Source organism: Staurois parvus, unplaced genomic scaffold, assembly GCF_062004578.1.
Source record: "Staurois parvus isolate SC_StPar_1 unplaced genomic scaffold, SC_StPar_1.0 ptg000672l, whole genome shotgun sequence".
In the NCBI taxonomy this organism is placed as follows: Eukaryota; Metazoa; Chordata; class Amphibia; order Anura; family Ranidae; genus Staurois; species Staurois parvus.
Window position 1 is genome coordinate 2430900 of NW_028318468.1, and position 27430 is coordinate 2458329.

Consider the following 27430-nt stretch of genomic DNA (forward strand, 5'->3'; position numbering starts at 1 on the left):
GGTAAAAGCCTTGCACAGAGTAGCTATAAAATCTTTTTTATTTTAATTATACAAAATTAAGGTTTAGTATCACTTTAACTTATCAGTAAGACACAGAAGTTGAGTCCAATGCAGGTTTACTTCAGTTAATTGCTGTACAGAGGACGTTTTTCCAGTCTTGTGAAGCATATAAGGACAATGACCTTCCTAAGCTCTGTCTCTGTAAATAACCAACACTGGCTGAATTTACAGTTGCACGAAAAAGTATGTGAACCCCTTGGGATTACGGGGAGTTTTGCATGAATTGGGCATAAAATGTGCTCTGAACGTCATCTAAGTAACAACATTAGAAGAACACAGTCTGCTGAACATAATACTACACAAACATTAGATGTTGCTATGGTTTAATTGCACATAACATGTAAACATTCACAGTGCAGGGAGGTCTTCTGAGAGCTCTTTTCTGCGAGGCATGGTTCACATCAGACAGTGCTTCTTGAAACCAGTAAACCCAAAACAGGTGTGTGTTTTTTAAGGGCAGGACAGCTGTCAGCAACACATCCAATATCATCACACTGATTGGAGTCAAGGTTGGCTCACTCCTGGCTCCCATTAGCTCTGGGAGAAGTCATTAAGCTAGGGCCACACATACTTTTTCCTCCCTGCACTGTGAATGTTTACATGTTATGTGCAATTAAACCATGGCAACATCTAATGTTTGTGTAGTATTATGTCCAGCAGACTGTGTTCTTCTATTGTTGTGACTTAGATGACATTCAGAGCACATTTTATGCCCAATTCATGCAAAACTCCACGTAATCCCAAGGGGTTCACATACTTTTTCTTGCAACTGTATATGGAAGAAGTGGGAAGGGTCTAACTAGGACTAAACTAGCTAGCATCAGTGGCTTAACTTGGAGCTTCAGGGCCCCGATGCAAGAAGCCATGAAGGGCCCCCCTGATCCCTGGGCGAGTCCCTTCCCTCCAAGCCCGGTGGTGGAACACCAGGGTCCAGTTGAAAGTGTGACCTTTGTGACCCTGATAGTTCCGCCACTGGTGTCAGTAGTTTTTTATTTTTGTTCTTTTTTTTATTATTTTTACCATATTTTATTATTTATTTTTTACAATTTAAAAAAAAAATATTTTTCACAGTTTTTTAGGAGCTTTGTTGGGGGGCTTTGTTGAAATATCAGGGGACTAAACAGACTTCTGATGTTCAAACTTTGAGACAGAGAAAGGAGATTGAGGACACAGCCCTAGTTGCACAGTTCGAAAGGACAGGAATAGCTCTGTGCATTGCTTTTTGTTCCTTTTTTTTTTTAAAGTGAAGCATAGTAAACACAGTTTACTATGCTTCAGTTATGATTGAACAGAGTCAGCAATTGGTACAGATTGCTGAGTCTATTAATTAAAACAAGGAAGGAGCCAGTAAATGTCACATGTACCAACCTCTTCCCTGCAGTTGGACCAAGGGAGAGCATAGAGGGGCCAGGAAAGAGCACGGGTGGGGGGGCAGGAGAGCACACAGGCCAGTAGCAGAAAGAAGCTGGAATGGTTGCATACAGAGGAACCGATCTCTTAATTTTCCTCCTGCAGCTGCTGAATGACTGCAGGAGGGAGAGGAGCAGAGGGAGGAGAAAATTGAGCAATTGGTTCCTCTGTATGCAACCACCTCCGCCACTCCTCCTATTCGGGGGGGCCACATAGGCCCGCTGGACCTTTGGGCCTGGTCATAATTGTGACTCCTGTAGGTACGCTCCTGGCTAGCACTAAATAGAAGGGGAGGACAAAGGAAGACAACAAAATAACAGTCAGCAAGTTTTAGAGGCCAAAAACCACTACTAGATGTCAGCATACTACAAAACAATAACAACCTCACGCAGTTCAATACAACACAGAAAAAATTACATAAAAGTGGAGCAGAACATTATCTATTATTTCCTGTGACTGATATCAAACAGAACATAATTGGAGAGAAAATCTCTCAAATGGTTACCCAAACAGCAACGAAAAACTAACAATAGTTCTAATCCGTCCCTGCTCTAAAGCTAAAAATAACCATTGATGGAGTTAGTCTTTAACCGCTTCCCAACCACACTACAGCAGAAGTACTGCTACAAGGCTGCACAAAATCACATGTATATATGCGTGATTTTCTATTTCTGGGTAGGGGCGCACACCACCTTTCCTGCGCCGCCACTGGCAGCTTCAGCTGTCAATCACTGGGCCCTGGCTGGAGATTCGCCAATGGCATCTGGCGATCGCTGAGGAACAGTGACAGAGGAGAGGTCTGTATGTCAGCATCAGCACGCTGCTTTGTATAGCAGAGCAATACAAAGCAGTGTCCTTACACAGTAAAGCACACACAGACAACACAGTAAAACAGTACACAGTTAACCCTTTGATCGCCCCAGATGTTAACCCCTTCCTGCCCAGTGTCATTAGTACAGTGTCAGTGCTTTTTATTAGCACTGATCACTGTATTAGTGTCAGTGGTGATGTCAGTGGCAGTTAGTCAGTTCCCCCCCAGTGTCAGAATGCCTGCCGCAGTCCTGCTATAAGTCGCTGATCGCCACCATTACTAGTATAAAAAAAATTCCAGTTTATATACCGCCATTTGTAGATGCTAACTTTCACGCAAACCAATTAATTTACATGTATTCGTATTTTTTTTTGCAAAGACATGTAGCAGAATGCATTTTGGCCTAAATTTATGATGAAAATTTGATTTTTTAAATTTTTCTATTGGATATGTTTTATAGTAAAAAGTCGAAAATATTTTTTTTTTCAAAATTGTCGGTCTTTTTTTTTATTTATAGCGCAAAAAATAAAAACCGTACAGGTGATCAAATACCACCAAAAGAAAGCTCCATTTGTGGGAAAAAAAGGACATAAAATTTCATTTGGGTGCAGCATTGCATGACCGCGCAATTGTCAGTTAAAGTAACACAGCGCCGTAAAGCGAACAATGACCTGGTCAGGAAGGGGGGTAAATCCTCTGGAGGGAAAGTGGTTAAAGTGTACCTAAACAATGGTAGGCTTCCCACACACAGCTACGCATTAAAGAAAACCTTGGCGTGTCCATTATTGTGTTCTGTGATATACACGTACAGTATACAAAAGCTATAAGGAGCATGAAAAGGGAGATTAGACTAGTGTCTGTGCAGTGTGATTTACATATTTCACAACTTTCTAAAATAATAAAGAGGTACAGTTTTTAGCACACAGTATGTAGGCAAAGGATACGTTCTTGCCATGTCTCACTGACCATTATACATAAAATGATTATTTAGGCCACACGAGTGCTTTTTTTTACCTCTATTGTTTCTTTATATTGCTTTTAAATTAACAAATACAGTAATATAGAAGCTGGATAAAAAAAGTTTGTGCAGTGTAACACTTTGGTAGTAAAGTAATACATTTTGTATATAGAGAGGGAAAAGGGGATATGGCATTAAAAGAGGGACAGTCCCTCTAAATAAGGGCCAGCTGGGAGCTATAGATGTGGACTGCAAACACATGTAATACACAACATCTGGTTCACTGTCACCTACTGTTCACATTTACGTAAAGCTCTGTGTATTACTTTAGATAGCAATGATGTCTGCTAAATGTCAATGACCATTGAGTTGGGTTTACTGCAGTGATGTTCTGACCCCATCTGTCTTCTCCCACAGAACAATACAAGCCCAAAGGAGACCAAGGGTGGCCATGCAAACCTTTCTCTTTCCCCATTTGTTAAAATAGAAATCTTTAGCATGCAGGGAGAATGTTTAAAGAGCTGTGCCCAGAAGTATGCAGTCAAAGATCCTATTTAATTCAAGTGGCAGCAGTTAAAGAAAAGAATTGCCAACCCATCTGCCTTCTTGTGGTTTTCATGAATGCAAAATACAAAAAGGGAGTTACCACTTTCACCACAACACCATATGGGCACTTTGAAAATTAAAGTGGTTGTAAAGGCTGAAGGTTTTTTACCTTCCTGCATTCTATGCAGGAAGGTAAAACACCTTTTGTGTGCAGCACTGCTCCCAGCCACCTCAATACTTACCTGAGCCCCATCGCGATCCCATCATGATGTGAATGACAGCCTGTTCCGGGTCTCTGCTTCATCATTGGCTGAGTGCAGCAGGCAGGAGCCATTGGCTCCCATTGCTGTCAATCACAGACAGTCAGACAATGAGGGGAGAGGGGGCAGGGCCATGCCGCAGCTCCGTGTGTGAATGTACAACCAGAGCAGAGGGTGCCCCCATAGCAACCTACTTGCTGTGGGGGCACACAACAGGAGGGAGGGGCCAGGAGAGCCTGTGGGGGACCAGAGAAGATAAGGACCCGGTCTGCTCTGTGCAAAACCACTAAACACAACAGGTAAGTACAGATATGTTTGTTATTTTACCAAAAAAAAAGAACCTTTAGAATCGATTGCTTTAAAGACTTATACAGTAAAGAGCAAATAGATAGGAAGGCATATTATGGTTACTTGTTTAACTTTTTGTTTACATTTCTTCAGTTATTTCCTGGTTTCTGGCCTAGGCCAAAATGATGTCATACATCCTATGAGTCTTCATAGGCATTTTTTTTCTTTCATTAAGGGTACCCTCATGCCTGCATGCCTTATGATAACTGCAGCCGGAAATGCTAGGAGGGTGTTTTTCAAACAAATAAAGCATGGAGACATGGGTGGATGAGTGAGTTTTCTTTGAATAGTAAAATGGAATTATATAGCGGTTTTGGTTTGTGGTTCTCAGATTCAGTTAAATTCCACTTCTTGGTCAACTACAATGAAAGAAAGACGTGACGTACAAGCTGACAAAATTGAGCACTGCTATTCTTTTCTTTTTTTTTTGGTAAGTGACAAAAGTATGTTATGGTTGTTTTTAACTTACAAAAATTAACAATGAAACATCACAGAATTTTTACTTTGACTTTAGCCCGCTGAATCAGGATTTTTTTTAACTTGGGTGAATAAATAATTAAAGAGACCCACACACAGCAGAATAGAAAACACAGACTTTATACAATATGTGACTATTAACATTGGTTTTTACCTGGCAATTTCTTAAGGCTAATCCCAGCTAGTGTAAAGCCTGTAAACTCCCCAGGCTGGGAGAAAGGTGTACATGTACTTTGATTAACTTCTTGCACTGTGATGTATTTCTGCCCATTTATCCAAAATATCCGATCACTATAGAAAATTAAGGCATGCTGGGAAATTTGAGATGAACTCCAAGATGCAAATTCTGTGATTTTTGCTTCAGTGGATCTAAAATGGATAAAGATATGGAAGTCATAACTTGATAAATGTAGAGAAAATATGTATCTTATCAATTGTTTTAGAAACACATTCTTTGCATTGATGTACTTACTAAAGTACACCAGAAAAACACAGAAAGATAGCATATGTGAAGATGCTAAGAACTATTAAAAAATGTTCTTATAAACTGTGCTATCAATACAGCCTCAGTTATTTATTGATGTAGTAAATCTTTTTTGGCACAATGAACTATGAACATCTTCACTCCATCGGTCTTCACTCCATTGGTCTATATCAACTAGAATGGAGAAACAAGGAAGCAATATTCCTAGTTAAAAGTTGAACCACCCAATGTGTAAATAAAAAGAAACGATTGAATATATGAAAAATAGCTCTGTTCCGGTAACGGCCCTGCTGTGGCTCTCTCACAATGCAAGCTCACCCCCCTTAATGACCCACAGTGTAAAGTTGTGAGACTTGGTCCACTTTTCTAGTAAACTCATGTTTCATTTTTTGCCTTTACTTCCTATCCTTTTTTCCTCTAGTGAAGAGCTCGCAGAATCTTTTTGATTGTGGTCGACACACGGCTTCACACCACCAGGTACCTAATTTGAAATATTTCTGATACCTGTAGTTACACCATTGGATAAGATTTTTGAAAGATTTAGACACCTTTTCATACAGCACAACTCCCTTTGGGCACACCTGTCTTCACCCCGATGCTCCAAGCTTATTTCCTTTCTATACTTCTACCTTAATGCAAAGGGCTTAACCAATTCCCTATCCTATGCTGCTCAATGGGACCATGACTTAGCAGTGCCAATGGATTTAGAGGACTGAAGCAGGGCCTGGACAGGAAAAGCCACAAATTCACTCAACACATCAATATCTGGAAGTCGTTTTCCAGTGGTACTGGATTTTTGCCCGGATTGCCCAAGCCAGTCCTGGTTATAGCAATAGGTGTTTCAGAGGCTGTGGTCAATGTGGGCAAATGGTCCACATTTGATAGTCCTGCCAGAAAGTAATCGGGTTCTTGTCCAGAGTGTTTGGCCTTCTTCAAACCCTATTCCATCTCGTAGTCCATAAGGATGCAGAATAGTCCTTCACCAACCAATCCCCAGAGTCTATACCTCTCAACAGAAACTGGCTACATACCTGTTTCTGGCAGCGAAGCGATCAATAGCCAAAGCCTCGAAAAACCCTCAGTCTCCTTCCAGGCAGTCAGGGATCAAAAAAATGCGATGTTTGTCAATGAGAAACTGTCTAGTGACCTCAATGATAACCAACCAAATTCTGCTAAATCTGGGAACCATGCATTAGTTATGCACTGCCAACCTTGCACTCCTCTAGCTTGGGAGCATTATGATTTTATTTTTAGAATGTCTTGATCCAAGTCTGTGGGGGGTGCCAACATTTCCCTTCTTTCCTTCCTTCCCTTCTTCCCCTCCTTCCCGTCATCTTCCTTTATTCTCTCTCTGTCCTCTTAGTTGTTTCTAGTTAGGTTTTCTGGCTACACAGACTCCTCTAGTAACTCCGAACCGATTGGTCTCAATTTAGCGTTTTTGTCCTTCAGGGTGGTTGCCGATGTGTAGGCAGTTGCTCAGTAGTATTTTCATCTGTTCTGGGATGGAAAATTGCCATACTTACCATGAGCTGTTGCCTGTGGATTTCAGTGTCAATGCCTTAGCCCCTGTGTGGGCATACTGTATGTTATATTATTTGAAACTCAATAAAAAACAGTGCAATAGAATATGTGCAAAGTACAGTTATAATACATGTGCAACATGTAGTTCACATATACTGTATGCACTATAAAATGTACGTGATTAAACCAATGGCATTTCATAAAGTTATGAAATCTTTCAGTCTATGATACACACTTGATAGTCTATGTATAAACATTAAGGAAAACTTTTTTTTCTTTAATTTTAAATAAGTGTTCCTGAATTTGACACCCAGAATGCTCGTCTGGGATGAAAGATATCTGCTCCAAGCTTCTGGTGGTTTGCACATTAAAGTGGAACTTCACCTTAAAGTGGTTTTGGTAGTTACCTGCTCCCAATTCCAGTCAGATCGCCTAGATGATTCTATTGGAAGTTGGCCCCCTGGCCTACCTGCAACCTCTTGGGATATGTTACAGGTCCCATGAGGCTGCAGTACCATTCACACAGTGCAGCATGGCTGGCGCATGCGCAGTTGGAAGCTGGATGTAAAGCCACAAGGAGTCACAACCAAATTCCCACACCAAGCATGCCGACTCCTTGGACCTGAGCACTGGGCGAAGAACTGACCCGGGTGAGTACAGTGCTGGATCATCTACAGGTGAGTGTCCTTTTATTAAAAGTCAGCCACTACAGTATTTGTAGCGGCTGACTTTTAATTTTTTTGCACTTTATTAAAGAGTAAACAGATATCTATCCCCTGAAAGTGGGTGAGGTGGAGAGAAAATGCAAGAAAGTCTAGAGTGTCCATTTTTATTCTCCCTCCAACCCCACCCACTTTTGGGGCTGAGATCTCTGTTTACGTCACTCAGTCGGTCCAGGATGGGAAAAGATCCCGACTTTAAAGTCAGGATCCACCCCAGAGTCTGAAATGAAACCTGAGCCAGCCAATCCCTCCTCCTCCACAGCCCAGCACTGCAGTGAGCGTGGGGGGACTGACAGTCGCTGCTCACAGTGGTGGTGAGCCAGCGGGGAACTGGTGCGGCAATGGACTGATGCTGCATCCATCTACAGCTCTTTTACTTCTCTTTTAAACTAAGGCCAATCAAAAGTAATTTAGCGGAATGATGTATCAGTTGTAACAGTAAAATATCAGCATTTGGTGTAAAAGAAGATGTAAGAAGATAGATTGTTAGCATTTACCCATTTTTTCGTATATTTGTCCTGTACAAGTTTATAATGAGTCCATTCTTTACAAGCCAGTAAAGCCATCCATGTTTAAAGTCCAATGTCAGTGCCACAACCTGGTAAACATAATGTTTGTGTATTTACAGATAGATGCTGTACAGTAAATTAGTATTTCTGAATGATGACAAATCAACAATCTTAAAGCATATTTATACGCAAAATAAATAAAACGTAATATATTGCATCTTAAATGTGTTGGCTGCATTAGTTTTCTTTTTTTTCCCTTTATTTTAGGGTATAGTCAATGGGGGAACAATGCAGCCACCCTTGGGCAGTATCATTATCAGACTAGCAGATTTAAAGTTAAACTACAGCTTTAAAGTGCACCTCCACCCTATAAACTTACTTTCCTCTGCCTTCTACCCCCTCCCTCTCTCACATTTTCAAAATATTTTTTTTACTTTTTTTAAGGTTTTTGTGCTTGCCAGGTGAGAATAATGTTCAGCTCCTCCTCCACCAGATTCTATGTGTGAGCAAACGTGCCGCAGGGCTTTGAGTCCCTGCAGAACATCTGTGTACACGTGGGTTTCCCATGCATGCACAAAGATGGATCGGTATGGAAGTGCCGAACCTTCACGTGTCTGCACATGTGGAAACCCTTCCATATGCATGCATATCTATGTACACACCAGGGTAACAACAATGGTGGTGCTTGAGGAGGAGCTGAGCCAAAGCTAAAAGGAATTGTAGTCTTCTCTAGCCTCTTTAAGCAGTCACAGAAACAGATTTGTTTTCCTTCTGTAATAAATGTTTTGCATAAATGAATAAAAGCAGACCATAGTGAGCACCTCTTCCAATTTTAAATGGTTTGTCTCAACCCTCCAACTGTCACTTTTACTTGGCCTGGTAAATGAAGTTGAAAAATAAAATACTTACTCACTTCATCAACAGGTAAAGATAAGAGCAAAAATAAAATGAATGCAGCCACAACATCAATGAATTGGTAAGCTGCAATATACAGTACTAGACTTTTGCTTATGGGCTTATTCATTACATTTTCCAAAAGTTAGTTTAACAAAAAAATTAACAATTAATGCAAGTCAGCACATTTAATTTAACCTCTTCAGTAACGGGCGTGGACACTTTTACCCCCTTCCTGCCCAGGCCAATTTTCAGCTTTCAGCGTTGTTGCACTTTGAATGACAATTGCGCGGTCATGCAACACTGTACCCATTAAACAAAATGTATCTTTTTTTTCAGACAAATAGAGCTTTCTTTTGGTGGTATTTAATCACCACTGTGTTATTTAGTTTTTGCTAAATAAGCAAAAAAAGCATGTTTTTCTGTTATAAAATTTTGCAAATAATTAACTTTTCTTCATAAATTTAGGTAAAAATTTATTTTGCTACATTTCTTTGGTGTATAATATTTAGTCTGTAGGAAATGTTATAAAGTCCACAAACCATGGTATATATATCTGACAGTCAATGAATCCTGATTTACTGACAGCCAACCTCAGTTCTTGAGGCCCAAAAACACCAGGATAGTAAAAATAACCCCAAATGACCCATTTTTGTGGCAAATAGATAGTCCAAGGTATTTGGAAAGAGACATGGTGAGTTATTTTAAGTTGTAATTTTTTGGGAAAATGTAAAAATAAAAGAAATAAAAAAATCACAATTGTTTTTTACATATTATCACCAGTCCAGTACAGTATTATCATATAACTGGTGTGGTGGTGATCAGAGACACTGACTGGTGACAGTATGTAAAAAATTATTAATAATAATTATTATTATTATTATTTATTTTAAAAAAATCTATTGTTATTTATTTTTTATTACATTCTTTAAACTATTTTTTTCAGCACACTGTGACTGTACTACTCTGGGCAAGTGATCAGGATTTTTTTTTCTTTTTACACATTATGATTTCTAATACCAATGTATTTCATTGATATTAGCAACCATTGTTACATAATGAAACTGATTCATTCAGTCTTTTGTTATGATTCGCTGTGATTGGGCAAAGCTCATCACATGATACAGATTGGCTGTGATTGGCCCTGTCTGTACCATGTGACCGCTGTAACCAATCACAGCTAAGAACACAATTGTATACAATGCATGGCATGAAAGGAAGCCATCCATTGTATACAATTGTCATGTGATCTGCTGTAATTGATCACAGCGGTCACATGACACCGGCAGAGGGCCAGTGTAGTGATCTGTCATTGGCTGTGTCCTGTGGACACAACCAGTGACAGATCGCACCACTGCACTGCCCTGTGGCCGCGTTAGCTGCACCTTTTGACAGGACATCATATGACGCCCACTCAGAGGGAGGAGTGTCCCGCCTGTCCAATAGCAGAGTGATTTCCAGGCGGGAAGGTGTTAAAAAGATTGTACACCCCTTGAGGGTTAGGGACTGATGTGAATGTTCAATATATATATGTGTAAAGTGCTGCGTAAAGTGACAGTGCTATATAAGTACCTGAAATAAATAAATAATAAATAAAGGCAACTAAACATAAGCTTACTATGTCTAGACAGTACAGTATTTCAATACTCTGAATAAGCAGCACTTTAAAAAAAAAGTCTTCATTCACCTATGTAGCTTTAATACTGTATATGCATTGTGGGGAACTTTACAGAAACAACAGAGTCTCAGCCTTTGTCTATAGTGGGCAGAACCTTGGCAGCTTCCCTAAATATATATGAGCATTTTTTTTCTGCCAAGGAAACTGGCAGCTTTTTAGGCCCATTCTGCATGGAGCCTCAAGCTGTTAGAAACTAACTTAAATTGGACTCTGCAGTCTTTGTTGTGATCCATGATCTTTAAGAATAAATTACTACACTGTACAAGCAGCTAGAGAGATCATTGTGAATTTTAAACAGTTGCAGGGCAACCCCAATCAGTGGAATGGGATTTGATGGTTAAACATTTCTGGGATAATTTTTTCCATGCTGGCTGCAGCATGTGTACACCCCTATCTGCTGTCCTTTCAGCCTTTGCCTGTACATTATCTCCTCATAATCTTTGCACTCTGTACATTACATACTTTTGACCCATGGACTCTCTGTGTTACTCATTCCTAAGCCCTGAACTTTGTAAATTATGTACTCCTGACCCCTGCACTTTGTGCATAACTCACTTCTGACTCATTAACTATGTACATCACACTCATGATCCCTGCACTCTATGTGTTACCCACTCCTAACCTCCTAACACCTGAACTATGTTCATTACATACTCCTGACCCCATACACTCTGTACATTACATACTCCTGACCCCATGCACTCTGTACATTACATACTCCTGACCCCATGCACTCTGTATATTACAAACTCCTGACTTCTAAAGTATCTGCATTACCAACTCTGGACCTCTACACTCTTTACACGACTTACTCCTGACACCTGTGTTTTGTACACTATATACTCCAGATACATAATCCAGACACTTGCACTTTGTATGTTACATACTTTTTACCCCTATGCTTTCTACAAGTTTAACCAATCCCCCCTCCCAAGCACACACACACACTCACACACAAACACAGTGTTAGTGGAATTTTGCCACACCCAAATTTCTCCATGACGCATATTGTCTTCAGGCTAGGAGAAGTAGTGGTTGGGCTCAGGCCCTGGCCCTGTCAGGTAGGCTGTACAAGACCCCATGATTTCTAACAGCAGTCTTGTGTAATACTATGTACGCTAGCATGCCCAGAGGTAGAGGAAGGGTCTATGATTCCTTATGCAATGCTATTAGTCAACAAGCTTACAGAATGATGACCAAACTGAAAAAACAAAAAAGTATGATCACCAATCCTGTGGACACATCCGGTGACAGATCGCACTGCTGCGCGGCCCCGCAGCCGCGTGAGCGACTCCTTTTGACAGGATGTCATATGATGCCCAGCCACAAGGAGAAGTGTCCTGCCCGACCATCAATCTGCTATAGGCTGGGCAGGAAGGTGTTAAAAAAGTCCCTAACCCTTTCCAAAAACGCAGCAGCTCAAAAAAGCATAGATGTAAACATGTTCCATAGGAAACCATGTTAAATGGACTGTAGTGTGTTTCTGCAAAAAGCACTAAAAAGCGCATTGGTGTGAATGGAGCCTAAGGCCTGATAAGCTTTTCCCAACACCATGGCAGAAAATGTATATGGAGATCAATACATACAAGTAATCAGTGGTACATTGGCAAGAATTCATATGTACTGTAATATGTTCTGCTTCCCTTAAGCTTTCACTCACTTGAGTATTGGAAAATAGTGTTAAGTTTTGAATAATAAGATGCTCCTGCCCATTCAGTCTGCAGGCCTCCACTGTATAATCCGTTGTCCAATACAGAAAAGCATTAACCGAGTCCACTGTCACATCAGTGATGAGACGACGTCCAACATGAACTTCCTCAGTAAAATAAGTCTTAATAGATGTTCTGAGAATCTATTATTCAATGAAGAGGTAAAATTACATTTTTTAAATTTACCGCTTACTGCTTATGTGTAGGCATTGATTCACAGCAATAAATCAAACAGATCAGGTATACAATACATATTTACTACAATGAAATGAGCTTCACTAAATAATTGTCTATTAGTTTTTCTTCCTACAATCTGAAAGTGCTAATCAGGGGCGGACTGACAACTCCAGGGGCCCCCGGGCAATAGGGGATCATGTGGCCCCTGTGTCCTTGCCCAAACTCAAAAAAGCCTATGAAAAAGGTACCAGGGGCATCTCATGGGGCCCCCTACTGACCCTGGGCCCTCGGGCAGTGCCCGAGTTTCAAAATGGTCAGTCCGCCCCTGGTGCTAATGAGATCTCCCCCTGCTTGTGATGAAATATGTAAGATTCTACAAGCACAAAAAGCCACCTTTTTCCTGTTGCCTGACATAGTTGTAGTAAGAGCTACTTGAGATATAGATATATATATATATATATATATATATATATATATATATATATATATTCATAAGATAAAAATCGAGCTTCCATCTGTCTTTGTCTGTCAGTAGTAAAGGTTCAGCTCACCCATAATTGATATTCTAGTTTTAGGTATATGCTAGGAGACAGACTCAGCCTGCTAGACTACACCTACTGTGTAATGAAGATATCACTCTTAGGTGGATTGACCCTTAAGCAACTGTCACAAGTTCAATGCAACTTCTGTGACATGAGTGGAAGGTATGGGCTACCCCAAGGTGCAGAGTTAAAAATGCACTGGGTTGCTGTTTATGTTCTTGAGACAGGCAGGAGAGGAGCTTTGGATTAGACATCTGGTATATTATGCCTGCGCCTTGAACTTTCTTCAGGCTGTGGACATTAAAATATTTACCAATTCTTACCAGAGGTGAAAAAGCTTTAAAACAATATTTTGACTTCCATTGACTTCTGTAGCTCCAGCACTCCAAGTGATATTTTTTTAACCACTAGTCTACAGGGCACTTATACCCCCTTCCTGCCCAGGCCAATTTCCAGCTTTCAGCACTGTTGCATTTTGAATGTCAATTGCGCGGTCATGCAACACTGTACCCATATGAAATTTTTTGCATTTTTTTTGTGACAGATAGAGCTTTATTTTGGTGGTATTTAATCACCTCTGGGTTTTTTATTTTTTATTAAACAAACCAAAAACCACTGAAATTTTTGAAAAAAAAAACTTTTTTCTTAGTTTTTGTTATAAAATTTTGTAAATAAGTGATTTTTCTTCTTCACTGATGTGTGCTAATGAGGCTGCAGTGATGGGCGCTGATAGGCTGCACTGATGGACACTGATAGGTGGCACTGATGGGCACTGATGAGGTGGCACTGGTAGATGGTACTGATGGGCATTGACAGGCATCACTGATGGGCACTGAAAGGCAGAACTCATATATGGCACTGATAGGTGTCACTGATAGGCACACTGACTGGCACTGTTAGGTGGCAGTGACTGGCACTGTTGGGCGGTACTGATAGGCAGCACTGACGGGCACTGATATGCAGCACTGATGCACACTGATAGGCGGCACTGACTGGCACTGATAGGAGGCACTGATGGGTGACACTGAAAGGCAGCTCAGATGGGCACTGATATGTGGCATTGATGTGGCACTGATAGGCACTGAAATGTGGCACTGATGGACACTGGCAGGTGAAATGGATGAGCACTGACAGCTGGCACTGATGGACACTGACAGGTGGCACTGCTGGGGCTACACAAATCATCAGGGCACACTGATCATCAGTGCTCTGATGATCTGTGTACATGTCCCCTCCGAGGAATGTCGATTACCGGTTCTCCTCACGAGCTGTCAGCGTGACAGCTCAAGAGGAGAGAAATGCCGATAACCGGAATTTCCCTGTTTACATGTGATCAGCTGTGATTGGACACAGCTGATCACATGACCGAGCCGACATGTTCGGCTCTTTCAGTGGATCGGTGATCCGCTGTGTCCGAGGGACACAGCACACCACCGATCGCCTCGCTGCGCACTCCGGGAGCCATGCATGGGTGGTTAGAATAGGCTGATGTCATATGACGTCCTCCCAGAATGAGAGAACCGCCTTGCATCCGTCATATTACTATATGGCGGGAGGCGGTTAAATAACAAACAAATATGTTATACTTACTTGCTCTGTGCAGTGATTTTGCACAAAGCAACCCCGATTCCCCTCTTCTCAGGTCCCACGCTGGCGTTCTTGGCCCCTCCCCCCTACTAAGTGCCCCCATTGCAAGCAGATTGCTATGGGGTCACCCAAGCAGGCTCACTCCCAAGCCACTGCTCTGCAGCTCCTTTCACACACACAGCCACAGATCGGCCCTGCCCCTTTTCTCTCCACATTGGCTCACTGGCTGTGACTGACAGCAGCGGGAGCCAATTCCTCCTGCTGCTATCTTAGCCAATGAGGACAGAAAGTCCCTGGAGGCCAAGGCTCTTGTGCACATTGCTGGATTACGATGGGGCTCAGGTAGGTATTGGGGAGGCTAGGGGGGGCTGCTGCACACAGAAGGCTTTTTACCATCATTCATGGAATGCATGAAGGTAAAAAAAACCCTGAGCCTTTACAGTCACTTTAAGAAATTCATCTTCAAATTTAACAAAAGAAGTAGGTTGTTCAAGTCAGTTCTTAGGCTGGACATTCTTTCCTTCAGACACGGGTTGAAAGAAAATTGCTTTATTCCTCTTTCCCTCACTCTGCGCTATTGCATTCTGACAGAGGGAGGTTTCCTCGCCATCAGAATACAATGATCACTGCTGCAGGCTATAGCAGGCAGCAGTAATCATACAAAAAAAAATCAACAGGCTGATTGTACTGAAGTCGATTAATAGATCAACTTCAGTACAACCAGCCTGCCCAAAGATGGATCAAAATTTGTCCAGTTCCTGTTGAACCATCTAAATTTCGATCTGTCAATGGCCAGCTTAGCATTCTGCACCTCTCCTCTTCCTGTGAACCTGCTTTGAGTTCACATAAGAGATAAAAACTAAACCACTGCCAGGAGTAGACAACAGGGTGGGATGCTGAACTGAAAGTGCTTCTGCTTTAATTTTTTTTAATTTCTGTTTATTAATTTTATGACCAGAAACTTAATGCTTTAGTAGCAAAAAAATTAAAACAACGAGGAAATAACAATTTCACATTGCTTATCCTGCCCCCCCATCCAGGCATGCCCAACCAGGCAAGATCCCACCATGTAGAAGTCTAGAGTCCCTGTGGGGTCTCAGTGGAGGGTAGTTTACAAGTTAGTCTCAGATCAAATCTGGAGCTAAAAACACTGCTGTGTCATATATATTAATGTCATACCAGAATAAGAGGTCTTGCGAGGAGCGAAGTGTACAGTTTGGGTGATATTTAGAGATAAGATCGGTTATGTAAATTGGGGCAGTGTTGTGGATGGATTTATATGTCATTGTTAGTGTTTTGAATTTTATCTGTTGGACAACTGGGAGCCAGTGGAGGGATTGGCAGGAATACAGAACAGTTTGTGAGGTGGATGAGTCTGGCAGCGGTGTTCATGATAGACAGGAGGGGGGATAGCCTGCGATCAGGTAGGCCAATGAGGAGGGAGTTACAGTAGTCGAGGCGTGATATGACAAGGGAGTGAATAAGTTGCTTAGTGGTTTCCGGGGTTAGGAACGGTCGTATCTTGGAGATGTTGCGGAGATGAAGTCTACATGATTTTGTCAGCGATTGGATCTGGGACTGGAAGCACAGATGGGAATCTAGGATTACACCTAGTACCCTGGCGTGAGGGGATGGGCTGAAGATGGTGTTAGCGATATTTATGGTGAAGTCAGTGGGGGGGGGGCACGGGCAGGGGGGAATACTAGGAGCTTAGTTTTGGAAAGGTTGAGTTTGAGGAAGTGGATTGACATCCAAGCCGATACAGTAGGCTAGCGATGCGGGTGGAAACTGAAGGGGTGAGGTGAGGGGTAGACAGATAGATTTGCATGTCATCAACATAGAGATGGTAATTGAAGCCGTGGGAGTTTATCAAGTGACCAAGGGAGGAAGTGTAGATGGAGAAGAGAAGGGGTCCAAGGACAGAACCTTGAGGGACCCCTACAGAGAGAGGGAGTGAGGAGGAGATGGCAGCGTTATAGGTAACACTGAAGGAGCGCTGCGATAGATAGGAGGAGAACCAGAAGAGAGCGGAGTTGCTGAAGCCAAAAGAGTGAAGTTTTTTGAGGAGGAGGGGATGGAGTAGTAGGAGTATTGAATAGTGGCCGTTGGTTTTAGCAGTTAGTAGGTCATTCGAAAGTTTTAGTAGGGCAGTGTAGAGGGCGAAAGCCAGAAACCATAACTGCAGATATCGAAAAAAGTAAGATTGGGCAAATTATGCTTGGCCTTCAAGTCATCGAACATTAGCAGTGTGCCCCCAATAGTGATATCCCCAAGGGTCTTAATTCCTTTGGAAGCCCAAATTACTGAATCTGGGATAGTAGTAAACTGAGAGAGTCTAGGGTTCAACCAGAGTGGGGAGGCCGCTGACAGGGAAGTAGATTCAGGTTGAAGTCTGACTGAGTACATTGTCAGGCTTTAATCATGGCCCACATTGTGGTGGTAAGGGGAAATTGGGCCCCAGAGCCTCTGTTTAGGAGTCTCAAGCTCTCGTAAGAGCCTAGGATTGCAGTCTCCAACACCGTAGCCGAATCCCCGTCCTCTCCCAAAAGCCACCATCGCACAAAAACACCCTGACCTGCCAGATAATATTTGTATAAATCAGAGAGAGCTAAACCCCCCTGCCCCCATGGTTCCTGAAGTGCTTCTGCTTTAAATATTAAGAACATATTACTCTATAGTACCTGCAGCTACATAGATCAATGAGAAATTGTTTTGAAGCTTATTTACTTCTTGTTATGAATATATAAATATATGAATTTGTCTTTACAGTTTAAGAACTATTAAATGTCTATTAATATGAAACTATGAAAATACGAGACTATGAAAATATGCAATGTGTATCCTGTCTAACATATCATGTGAAGATTTTATAATTATACAGTTTGTCAGAACAAAAAATTTAAATCAACAAAATTTACAATTTCTGATTAAATACAATGCATAGACTGGCTATATCAAAATATAATTTCCTATAACGGACTGTTTTTGTCTATCCAAATAGATTATTTATACAATTCAACACAAGTGAATGGCTTTATCACAAAATTTGATCATGTTAGCATATACTTTCTTTGCAACTTCCTTATCATCTAAAAGAAGGTAGTGTTAAATGTCAACAGAATGTATCATTGCTAGATGTGTGATGACTATCACTGTAATAAATGACATGCACTGAAGGGTGTCACTGGAGCCTGGCACAGGTTTACACAAGGTAGGAAGGTCAGAGTACACAAGGAGATTCTAGAGACACACCTTTTCATTCAGCTATTGCCATATAACCCATACAAAATACAGATATTATGTGAACAACTTCTGTTTCGCAGGTTAACATTCTGAAATATGTACTTCTATTAATAGCTGTTTAATATTATTGGTGGCTCCTTTTATTTTCAATGCAGTTTATAAATGTAGTAAACCATGGTGCCTTCAAACATATAAACTTTTAATAGCTGTGCTTGGTATTTTCCTATGGAGGGAAGAAGAAGAGTGGCACAGACATCACTAGCTATGTTTAATTCAGATATGAATCAGAAAGGGTTTTTTTCAGAAGTATTTGTAGAGACAAGCTTTATTAACAATGGGAATATCTCGCTTTGTATTGTGTGCTATGTTATGGTTGTACACTGGCAATCTTTATAAAGAAAAAAAAGAAAGGGTTCTTTTACCTGTCTCAATTATGTTATCACCAAGGTTGGCTGATAAGATCTTTGATCACCTTCTAGGCTTTGCACATACAATCCAATCTGACTGTACAGTCTAATTTGGATCCTCCACTAATGGATGGGGTTGTTTGGGTTTATCCTCATAATGCAAGAGGTTGGTAGGATGTGGGAGTTACTGTCGAGCAATTGTATAATCAGACTGTACAGTGTATGGCTAATATCAGTTTTTAGATATATTTCACTCATTTTATATATTTATTCTCATTAGGGCCATATTTTAACCAGACTGAATTATTTCAATAATTACTATTATTATTATTAGAGATGAGCGAATTTCTCAAAAATTCGATTCGGCTGATTCGGCGAATTCCAGTGTGAAATTCGATTCGATGCGAATTTCTTCGCTACGAAGATGACTTATAAAAAGGGTTTCTAGGCTTCAGAGAGCCTTTAAATTAGTGCAGAACACTGTACCTTTAATTTAAATGCCCTTGGAGATGAGGAAAGAGATGGAGAAGGAGAAGGATGAGAAGAAGGAGAAGGATGAGAAGAAGGAGAAGGAGAAGGATGAGAAGAAGGAGAAGGATGAGAAGGAGAAGGATGAGAAGAAGGAGAAGGAGAAGGATGAGAAGGAGAAGGATGAGAAGAAGGAGAAGGATGAGGAGAAGAAGGATGAGAAGAAGGAGAAGGATGAGGAGAAGAAGGATGAGAAGAAGGAGAAGGAGAAGGATGAGAAGAAGGAGAAGGATGAGAAGAAAGAGAAGGATGAGAAGGAGAAGGATGAGAAGAAGGAGAAGGAGAAGGATGAGAAGAAGGAGAAGGAGAAGGATGAGGAGAAGAAGGATGAGAAGAAGGAGAAGGATGAGAAGAAGGAGAAGGAGAAGGATGAGAAGAAGGATGAGAAGAAGGAGAAGGATGAGAAGAAGGAGAAGGAGAAGGATGAGAAGAAGGAGAAGGATGAGAAGTATGAGAAGAAGGAGAAGGATGAGAAGAAGGATGAGAAGGATGAGAAGAAGGAGAAGGATGAGAAGAAGGATGAGAAGGATGAGAAGAAGGAGAAGGATGAGAAGAAGGAGAAGGATGAGAAGAAGGAGAAGGAGAAGCAGAAGGAGAAGGATGAGAAGAAGGAAAAGGAGAAGGATGAGAAGATGGAGAAGGAGAAGGATGAGAAGATGGAGAAGGAGAAGGATGAGAAGAAGGAGAAGGATGAGAAGAAGGAGAAGGATGAGAAGAAGGAGAAGGAGAAGGATGAGAAGAAGGAGAAGGATGAGAAGAAGGAGAAGGATGAGAAGAAGGATGAGAAGAAGGAGAAGGATGAGAAGAAGAAGGAGAAGGATGAGAAGAAGAAGGAGAAGGATGAGAAGAAGGAGAAGGATGAGAAGAAGGAGAAGGATGAGAAGAAGGAGAAGGATGAGGAGAAGGAGAAGGATGAGGAGAAGGAGAAGGAGAAGGATGAAAAGAAGGAGAAGGAGAAGGATGAGGAGAAGGAGAAGGATGAGAAGAAGGAGAAGGATGAGAAGAAGGAGAAGGAGAAGGATGAGAAGAAGGAGAAGGAGAAGGATGAGAAGAAGGAGAAGGAGAAGGATGAGAAGAAGGAGAAGGATGAGGAGAAGGAGAAGGATGAGAAGAAGGAGAAGGATGAGAAGAAGGAGAAGGATGAGAAGAAGGAGAAGGATGAGAAGAAGGAGAAGGATGAGCAGAAGGAGAAGGATGAGAAGAAGGAGAAGGAGAAGGAGAAGCAGAAGGATGAGAAGAAGGAAAAGGAGAAGGATGAGAAGATGGAGAAGGAGAAGGATGAGAAGAAGGAGAAGGATGAGAAGAAGGAGAAGGAGAAGGATGAGAAGAAGGAGAAGGATGAGAAGAAGGAGAAGGATGAGAAGGAGAAGGATGAGAAGAAGGAGAAGGAGAAGGATGAGAAGAAGGAGAAGGATGAGAAGAAGGAGAAGGAGAAGGATGAGAAGAAGGAGAAGGATGAGAAGAAGGAGAAGGATGAGGAGAAGGAGAAGCAGAAGGAGAAGGATGAGAAGAAGGAGAAGGATGAGGAGAAGGAGAAGGAGAAGGATGAGAAGAAGGAAAAGGAGAAGGATGAGAAGATGGAGAAGGAGAAGGATGAGAAGAAGGAGAAGGAGAAGGATGAGAAGAAGGAGAAGGAGAAGGATGAGAAGATGGAGAAGGAGAAGGATGAGAAGAAGGAGAAGGAGAAGGATGAGAAGAAGGAGAAGGAGAAGGATGAGAAGAAGGAGAAGGATGAGGAGAATGAGAAGGATGAGAAGAAGGAGAAGGATGAGAAGAAGGAGAAGGATGAGAAGAAGGAGAAGGAGAAGGATGAGAAGAAGGAGAAGGAGAAGGATGAGGAGAAGAAGGATGAGAAGAAGGAGAAAGATGAGAAGAAGGAGAAGGAGAAGGATGAGAAGAAGGAGAAGGAGAAGGATGAGAAGAAGGAGAAGGAGAAGGATGAGAAGAAGGAGAAGGATGAGAAGAAGGAGAAGGATGAGAAGAAGGATGAGAAGAAGGAGAAGGATGAGAAGAAGGAGAAGGATGAGAAGGATGAGAAGAAGGAGAAGGATGAGAAGAAGGAGAAGGATGAGAAGGAGAAGGATGAGAAGAAGGAGAAGGAGAAGGAGAAGCAGAAGGAGAAGGATGAGAAGAAGGAAAAGGAGAAGGATGAGAAGATGGAGAAGGAGAAGGATGAGAAGAAGGAGAAGGAGAAGGATGAGAAGAAGGAGAAGGAGAAGGATGAGAAGAAGGAGAAGGAGAAGGATGAGAAGAAGGAGAAGGATGAGAAGAAGGATGAGAAGAAGGAGAAGGATGAGAAGAAGGAGAAGGATGAGAAGAAGAAGGAGAAGGATGAGAAGAAGGAGAAGGATGAGAAGAAGGAGAAGGATGAGAAGAAGGAGAAGGAGAAGGATGAGAAGAAGGAGAAGGATGAGAAGAAGGAGAAGGATGAGAAGAAGGAGAAGGAGAAGGATGAGAAGATGGAGAAGGAGAAGGATGAGAAGAAGGAGAAGGATGAGAAGAAGGAGAAGGAGAAGGATGAGAAGAAGGAGAAGGAGAAGGATGAGAAGAAGGAGAAGGATGAGAAGAAGGAGAAGGATGAGAAGAAGGAGAAGGATGAGAAGAAGGATGAGAAGAAGGATGAGAAGAAGGAGAAGGATGAGAAGAAGGACAGTTCTGTGACAGTTTCTGTCTATTTCTGACAGTTCTGGGACATTCACTCCATACAGCTGTTTCAACCGCTGTATGGAGGGAATGTCATGGAACTGTCAGAAATAGACTATTAATGACAGTTCTGGGACTGTCCTTCCATGCAGCGGTTGAAACATTGTATGTATTTGTTTCCATAAATGGATCCATTTATGGAAACAAATACATACAATGTTTCAACCGCTGTATGGAAGGACAGTCCCAGAACTGTCATTAATAGTCTATTTCTGACAGTTCCATGACATTCCCTCCATACAGCGGTTGAAACAGCTGTATAAAGTGATTGTCCCAGAACTGTCAGAAATAGTCTATTTCTGACAGTTCTGGGACATTCACTCCATACAGCTGTTTCAACCGCTGTATGGAGGGAATGTCATGGAACTGTCAGAAATAGACTATTAATGACAGTTCTGGGACTGTCCTTCCATACAGCGGTTGAAACATTGTATGTATTTGTTTCCATAAATGGATCCATTTATGGAAACAAATACATACAATGTTTCAACCGCTGTATGGAAGGACAGTCCCAGAACTGTCATTAATAGTCTATTTCTGACAGTTCTATGACATTCCCTCCATACAGCGGTTGAAACAGCTGTATGGAGTGAATGTCCCAGAACTGTCAGAAATAGACTATTTATGACAGTTCTGGGACTGTCCTTCCATACAGCGGTTGAAACATTGTATCTATTTTTTTCCATAAATGACATTCTGCAAATACACTTAGAGGAGCGCTGCAGATACACTTTTTGCCGGCTTGGAATTAATCTTATTTTCATCCTACTTCTTCTTCTTCATCCTCATCCTCATAAGAAGAAAAAGAAGAAGTAGGATGAAAATAAGAATAATTCCAAGCCGGCAAAAAGTGTATCTGCAGCGCTCCTCTAAGTGTATCTGCAGAATGTCATTTATGGAAAAAAAATAGATACAATGTTTCAACCGCTGTATGGAGTGAATGTCCCAGAACTGTCATAAATAGTCTATTTCTGACAGTTCTGGGACATTCACTCCATACAGCTGTTTCAACCGCTGTATGGAGGGAATGTCATAGAACTGTCAGAAATAGACTATTAATGACAGTTCTGGGACTGTCCTTCCATACAGCGGTTGAAACATTGTATCTATTTGTTTCCATAAATGGATCCATTTATGGAAACAAATAGATACAATGTTTCAACCGCTGTATGGAAGGACAGTCCCAGAACTGTCATTAATAGTCTATTTCTGACAGTTCTATGACATTCCCTCCATACAGCGGTTGAAACAGCTGTATGGAGTGAATGTCCCAGAACTGTCAGAAATAGACTATTTATGACAGTTCTGGGACATTCCCTCCATACAGCGGTTTCCGGCAAAAAGTGTATGTGCAGAGTTCCTCTATTCTGCAGATACACTTAGAGGAGCTCTGCAGATACACTTAGAGGAGCTCTGCACATACACTTTTTGCCGGCTTGGAATTATTCTTATTTTCATCCTACTTCTTCTTCTTCTTCATCCTCATCCTCTTCTTCTTCTTCTGAGGATGAGGATGAGGATGAAGAAGAAGAAGAAGAAGAAGAAGTAGGATGAAAATAAGATTAATTCCAAGCCGGCAAAAAGTGTATGTGCAGAGCTCCTCTAAGTGTATCTGCAGAGCTCCTCTAAGTGTATCTGCAGAATAGAGGAACTCTGCACATACACTTTTTGCCGGCTTGCAATTATTCTTATTTTCATCCTACTTCTTCTTCTTCTTCTTCTTCTTCTTCTTCATCCTCTTCTTCTTCTTCTGAGGATGAGGATAAAGAAGATGAAGAAGAAGAAGAAGAAGAAGTAGGATGAAAATAAGATTAATTCCAAACAGGCAAAAAGTGTATGTGCAGAGCTCCTCTAAGTGTATCTGCAGAGCTCCTCTAAGTGTATCTGCAGAATAGAGGAACTCTGCACATACACTTTTTGCCGGCTTGGAATTATTCTTCTTTTCATCCTACTTCTTCTTCTTCTTCATCCTCATCCTCAGAAGAAGAGGATGAGGATGAGGATGAAGAAGAAGAAGAAGAAGTAGGATGAAAAGAAGAATAATTCCAAGCCGGCAAAAAGTGTATGTGCAGAGTTCCTCTATTTCTGACAGTTCTCTCACAGCTTCTTCACATGTACAGTGGTTGAAACATCTGTATCCTAAATGTAAACTAATAGATACAATGTTTCAACCGCTAAACATGTGTTCCTTCTGTCAGAGAACTGTCAGAAATAGCGGAGCTCACTGCAGGGACACTTTTGCCGGCTGATCGGGAAATGTTCGATTCGCGCACCCGAAGTAGGCAAAATTTCGGTTTCGCCGCGAATCGAATATTTCCTGAAATTCGACTCGAATTCCGGTTCGCCTGGTTCGATTCGCTCATCTCTAATTATTATCACTAGTAAATTTTTCTATTGTTCAAAGATTGTACAATCAGATTGTATAATGTACAGCTTAAGTTATACACATATCAGTTTTGAGAGATATTTTAGTCATTTATTATATATCTATGCCAATTAGGTCCATATATTAACCAGAATGTAACATTTTAATAATTATGAATTGTAGTACTTTTATTTTTTTATATCCGAATGACGAACTGAAATGGTATGGTTTACTATTCATGTTCTCATTTTTGTTTGAAATTTAAATTTTTTTTGCATATATATATATATATATATATATATATATATATATATATAGTATAATTATATATATGTAATACACACACACACATATATATATATATATATATATATATATATATTTTATATATAGTACATATATATAGATATATATAGGTATAGTTTTGTATATTAATTTTGATACTTCCAGTACTATTGGCTATTTGGTTTCTAAATAAGAGCTTGGAGGGGGGGGGATTTTGTATTGTATTGTATCAGATAGATAGAGAGATGTTCTTATGTTCTTTCTATCCTCGAGGAAGGGAATACTCCTGGACTCCCAAAATGCGTTAGCTATGTTTTGGATTGTCTCCCTGACTGTTATTTGAATAAAATTGTATCTTGACTACTTAGCAGTGGTGTGATGCGTCAAATTCTATTTTTGCATTACACTACAAGCCAATGAGGCCATGGAGATCTTTTGGGGTGTAGAAGCTGCCTGGCAGGGAATCAGATAATTTACATCAACACTTTAAGATAGCTATACCACTGAGGTAACCCTATGAGTCCAGAACTAATGTTTAATTTCCTCAACTTGGGCTTGGTAAAGCAGTTTTACTTTCTCAATCCTGCACTCCTGCAGGTTCATCTGTGCTGTTAGGACAGTCCCTGCAGCCTCTTTTACATTATGCTCTGGCAGTCTAAGGTCCTCTATCACCACTACCAATGAAGATAAATTAGTCCTGCACTGGACATGAGGATGCAATCAGACAGTATACTGCTGACACATGGGGAAGCCTTGACTGCCAGGGAGGTGGAAGTTCAGGTAAGCAAAACTGCTTTTCTGTTCCTTAAACATAAACAAGCATCTAACCTTGCAGAATGGGCACTGCCCTACTGCAAGGGAGGGTTTTGGTTTGGTTTCTGGAGTTTTTTGGTTTGGTTTCTGGAGTTGGGCATTAATTATGGTAACACAATTATAACACAGTTTGCACATGGATTTACAGGTATTATATATATCATGGTGGTTTTTTAACATTTTGATCAAGGTGGTGTTTTTTTAATTCACTAGGGCAGCTAATGTTACAAGACAGTTGGCAAAATTGGTTGAACTTAGTGACTACATTGCAATTTTAGATTCCAATTTTAAATGCAAATAAAACATATTAGGGGACACTGTAATGTGTACCACCAGCAACCAATCACAATCAGAAAGAATTGCACATGCATATACAATCACGAGCCACTTTATTAGGTACACCTTGCTAGTACCAGGTTGGACCCCCTTTTGCCTTCAGAACTGCCTTAATTCTTTGTGGCGTAGATTGAACAAGGTGTTGGAAACATTCCTCAGAGGTTTTGGTCCATATAGACATGAATTACTGTTGCCTTTCTATCATCTCGAACCAGTCAGCCCATTCTCCTCTGACCTCTGACATCAACAAGGCATTTTCTTCCACACAACTGTCGCTCGCTGGATATTTCTTCCTTTTCGGACCATTCTCTGTAAACCCTAGAGATGGTTGTGTGTGAAAATCCTAGTATATCAGCAGTTTTTGAAATACTCAGACCAGCCCGTCTGGCACCAACAACCATGCCATGCTCAAAGTCCCTTAAATCCCCTTTCTTCCCCATTCTGATGCTCGATTTGAAGCAAGTTGTCTTCACCACGTCTAGATGCCTAAATGTATTGAGTTGCTGCCATGTGATTGGCTGATTAGCAATTTGTGTTACCAAGAAATTGAACAGATGTACCTAATAAAGTGGCCGGTGAGAGTAGTTCCTCACTCTGACTTATTGAGTGAGTCAGAGAAACTGTCAGTATGTGCTAACATATAAAGACCATATTTGTGTGATTATAACCATTTGTCTTTTTCAAGGTGAATACATTTGCATCTGTCAGTTGCAAGCAGGTAAATTAGGGTGATTTAGGTGAAAATGTCAACCTGTTTAAGTCGCTTCACACATCTCCAGTGCAGAGTTAAATATCAGTTAGACTATTTTCATACCTTAGCATTCCATTTGTCAGCCCAGTAGATGTACTGTCCAATCCAATCAAATGACAAAGGGCCAGCTCTTTTTATTCCAGGTATGGACACAGAAGAAAATTCCGCTGTGCCATTGATATTCCACATGTGGACATGTCCTGTATCATTGCTCCAGTAGAGGGTGCTGTTGTACCAGTCAAGATCTGTCAGTAAATTATAACAAAATTACTGATTACTGTTCCAGAGAAAGCACAGCCAGGAGAGGTGAGAACTTCAATATTTTACTGAAAGTGGTGAGGAGTTGTCTGTCTTAAATTCAAAATGGTTTTTAGGGCCAGTTCACACTACATGCGTTTTAGTGTGCTTTTTTCTGCATTCACAATGCACAGAAAGTAGGTTATATGGTTGTCAATGTCATAGTTTATATCAGTGCTTGCAGTTCCGGTGCGTTCCTGTTGGAGAAAAAAAAAGGAAAACATGCTGCATTTTTCCTGCACAGAACTGTGCTGGAATGTGGTAAAACACACAAAAAACGCACTGGAACGCACCAAAAATGCACTGGAATGCTCATGTCCCTATTTAAATTGAAGAAAAAGAGAGGAAAAAATTACCCAGAAAGCATCAAAAATGCACCAGAATACGTAAAAAATGCATTACAAATGCACCAGAATGTGCCAAAAACACATAAAAAATGTGCATGCAGAAACGCATTGAAGAAAATGCATAAAAAAGCATTAAAAATGCACTGGAATGTGCGAAAAGCACGTCAAAAATGTGCATGCAGAAACGCATTGAAGAAAAAGAGAGGAAAAAATTACCCAGAAAGCATCAAAAACGCAAAAGAACACATCAAAAACACATAAAAATGCACCGAAATGTGCCTAAAACACATAAAAAATGTGCATGCGGAAACGCATCTAGACTGCGTTTCTATGGTGTGAACCAGACCTAAAAGGCTACTTTAGTCTTGTATGTCCTTTAGGTCCAACGTTAACTTTGTAGTGCAAGGGCATGCCTGATTGGATACAAACTGAATGCATTGTTTACATAGTTTTGATAAATCTAAAGGAGATTGTACAGAGATTGTACAGAGATTGTACAATCAGATAGTATACTGTATGGCCAGATTAAGGATCACCATACACCTTACAACTTGACCATACAATCAACTAAGGCTGACCATGCATTATACAATTTTCTTATACAATTTGTGTTTAGATTTACCAAAACCATATAATATGAGGCCTAGACACTTTCAATTTGG

At 40.9% G+C, this 27430-nt stretch overlaps 1 protein-coding gene across 1 annotated transcript in view; it reads right to left on the bottom strand.

Annotated features, from left to right (window-relative positions):
• Positions 1-27430, bottom strand: part of ROS1 (ROS proto-oncogene 1, receptor tyrosine kinase) — a gene marked incomplete at its 5' end in the record, with an annotated part of 184708 nt that overhangs the window by 113547 nt on the left and 43731 nt on the right. Inside the window, 4 exons of the mRNA XM_089652162.1 lie at positions 5025-5239; positions 8095-8195; positions 12339-12530; positions 26188-26369. Of these exons, the coding sequence (XP_089508288.1) occupies positions 5025-5239; positions 8095-8195; positions 12339-12530; positions 26188-26369 (690 nt within the window). The remainder of the gene's footprint in view (positions 1-5024; positions 5240-8094; positions 8196-12338; positions 12531-26187; positions 26370-27430) is intronic.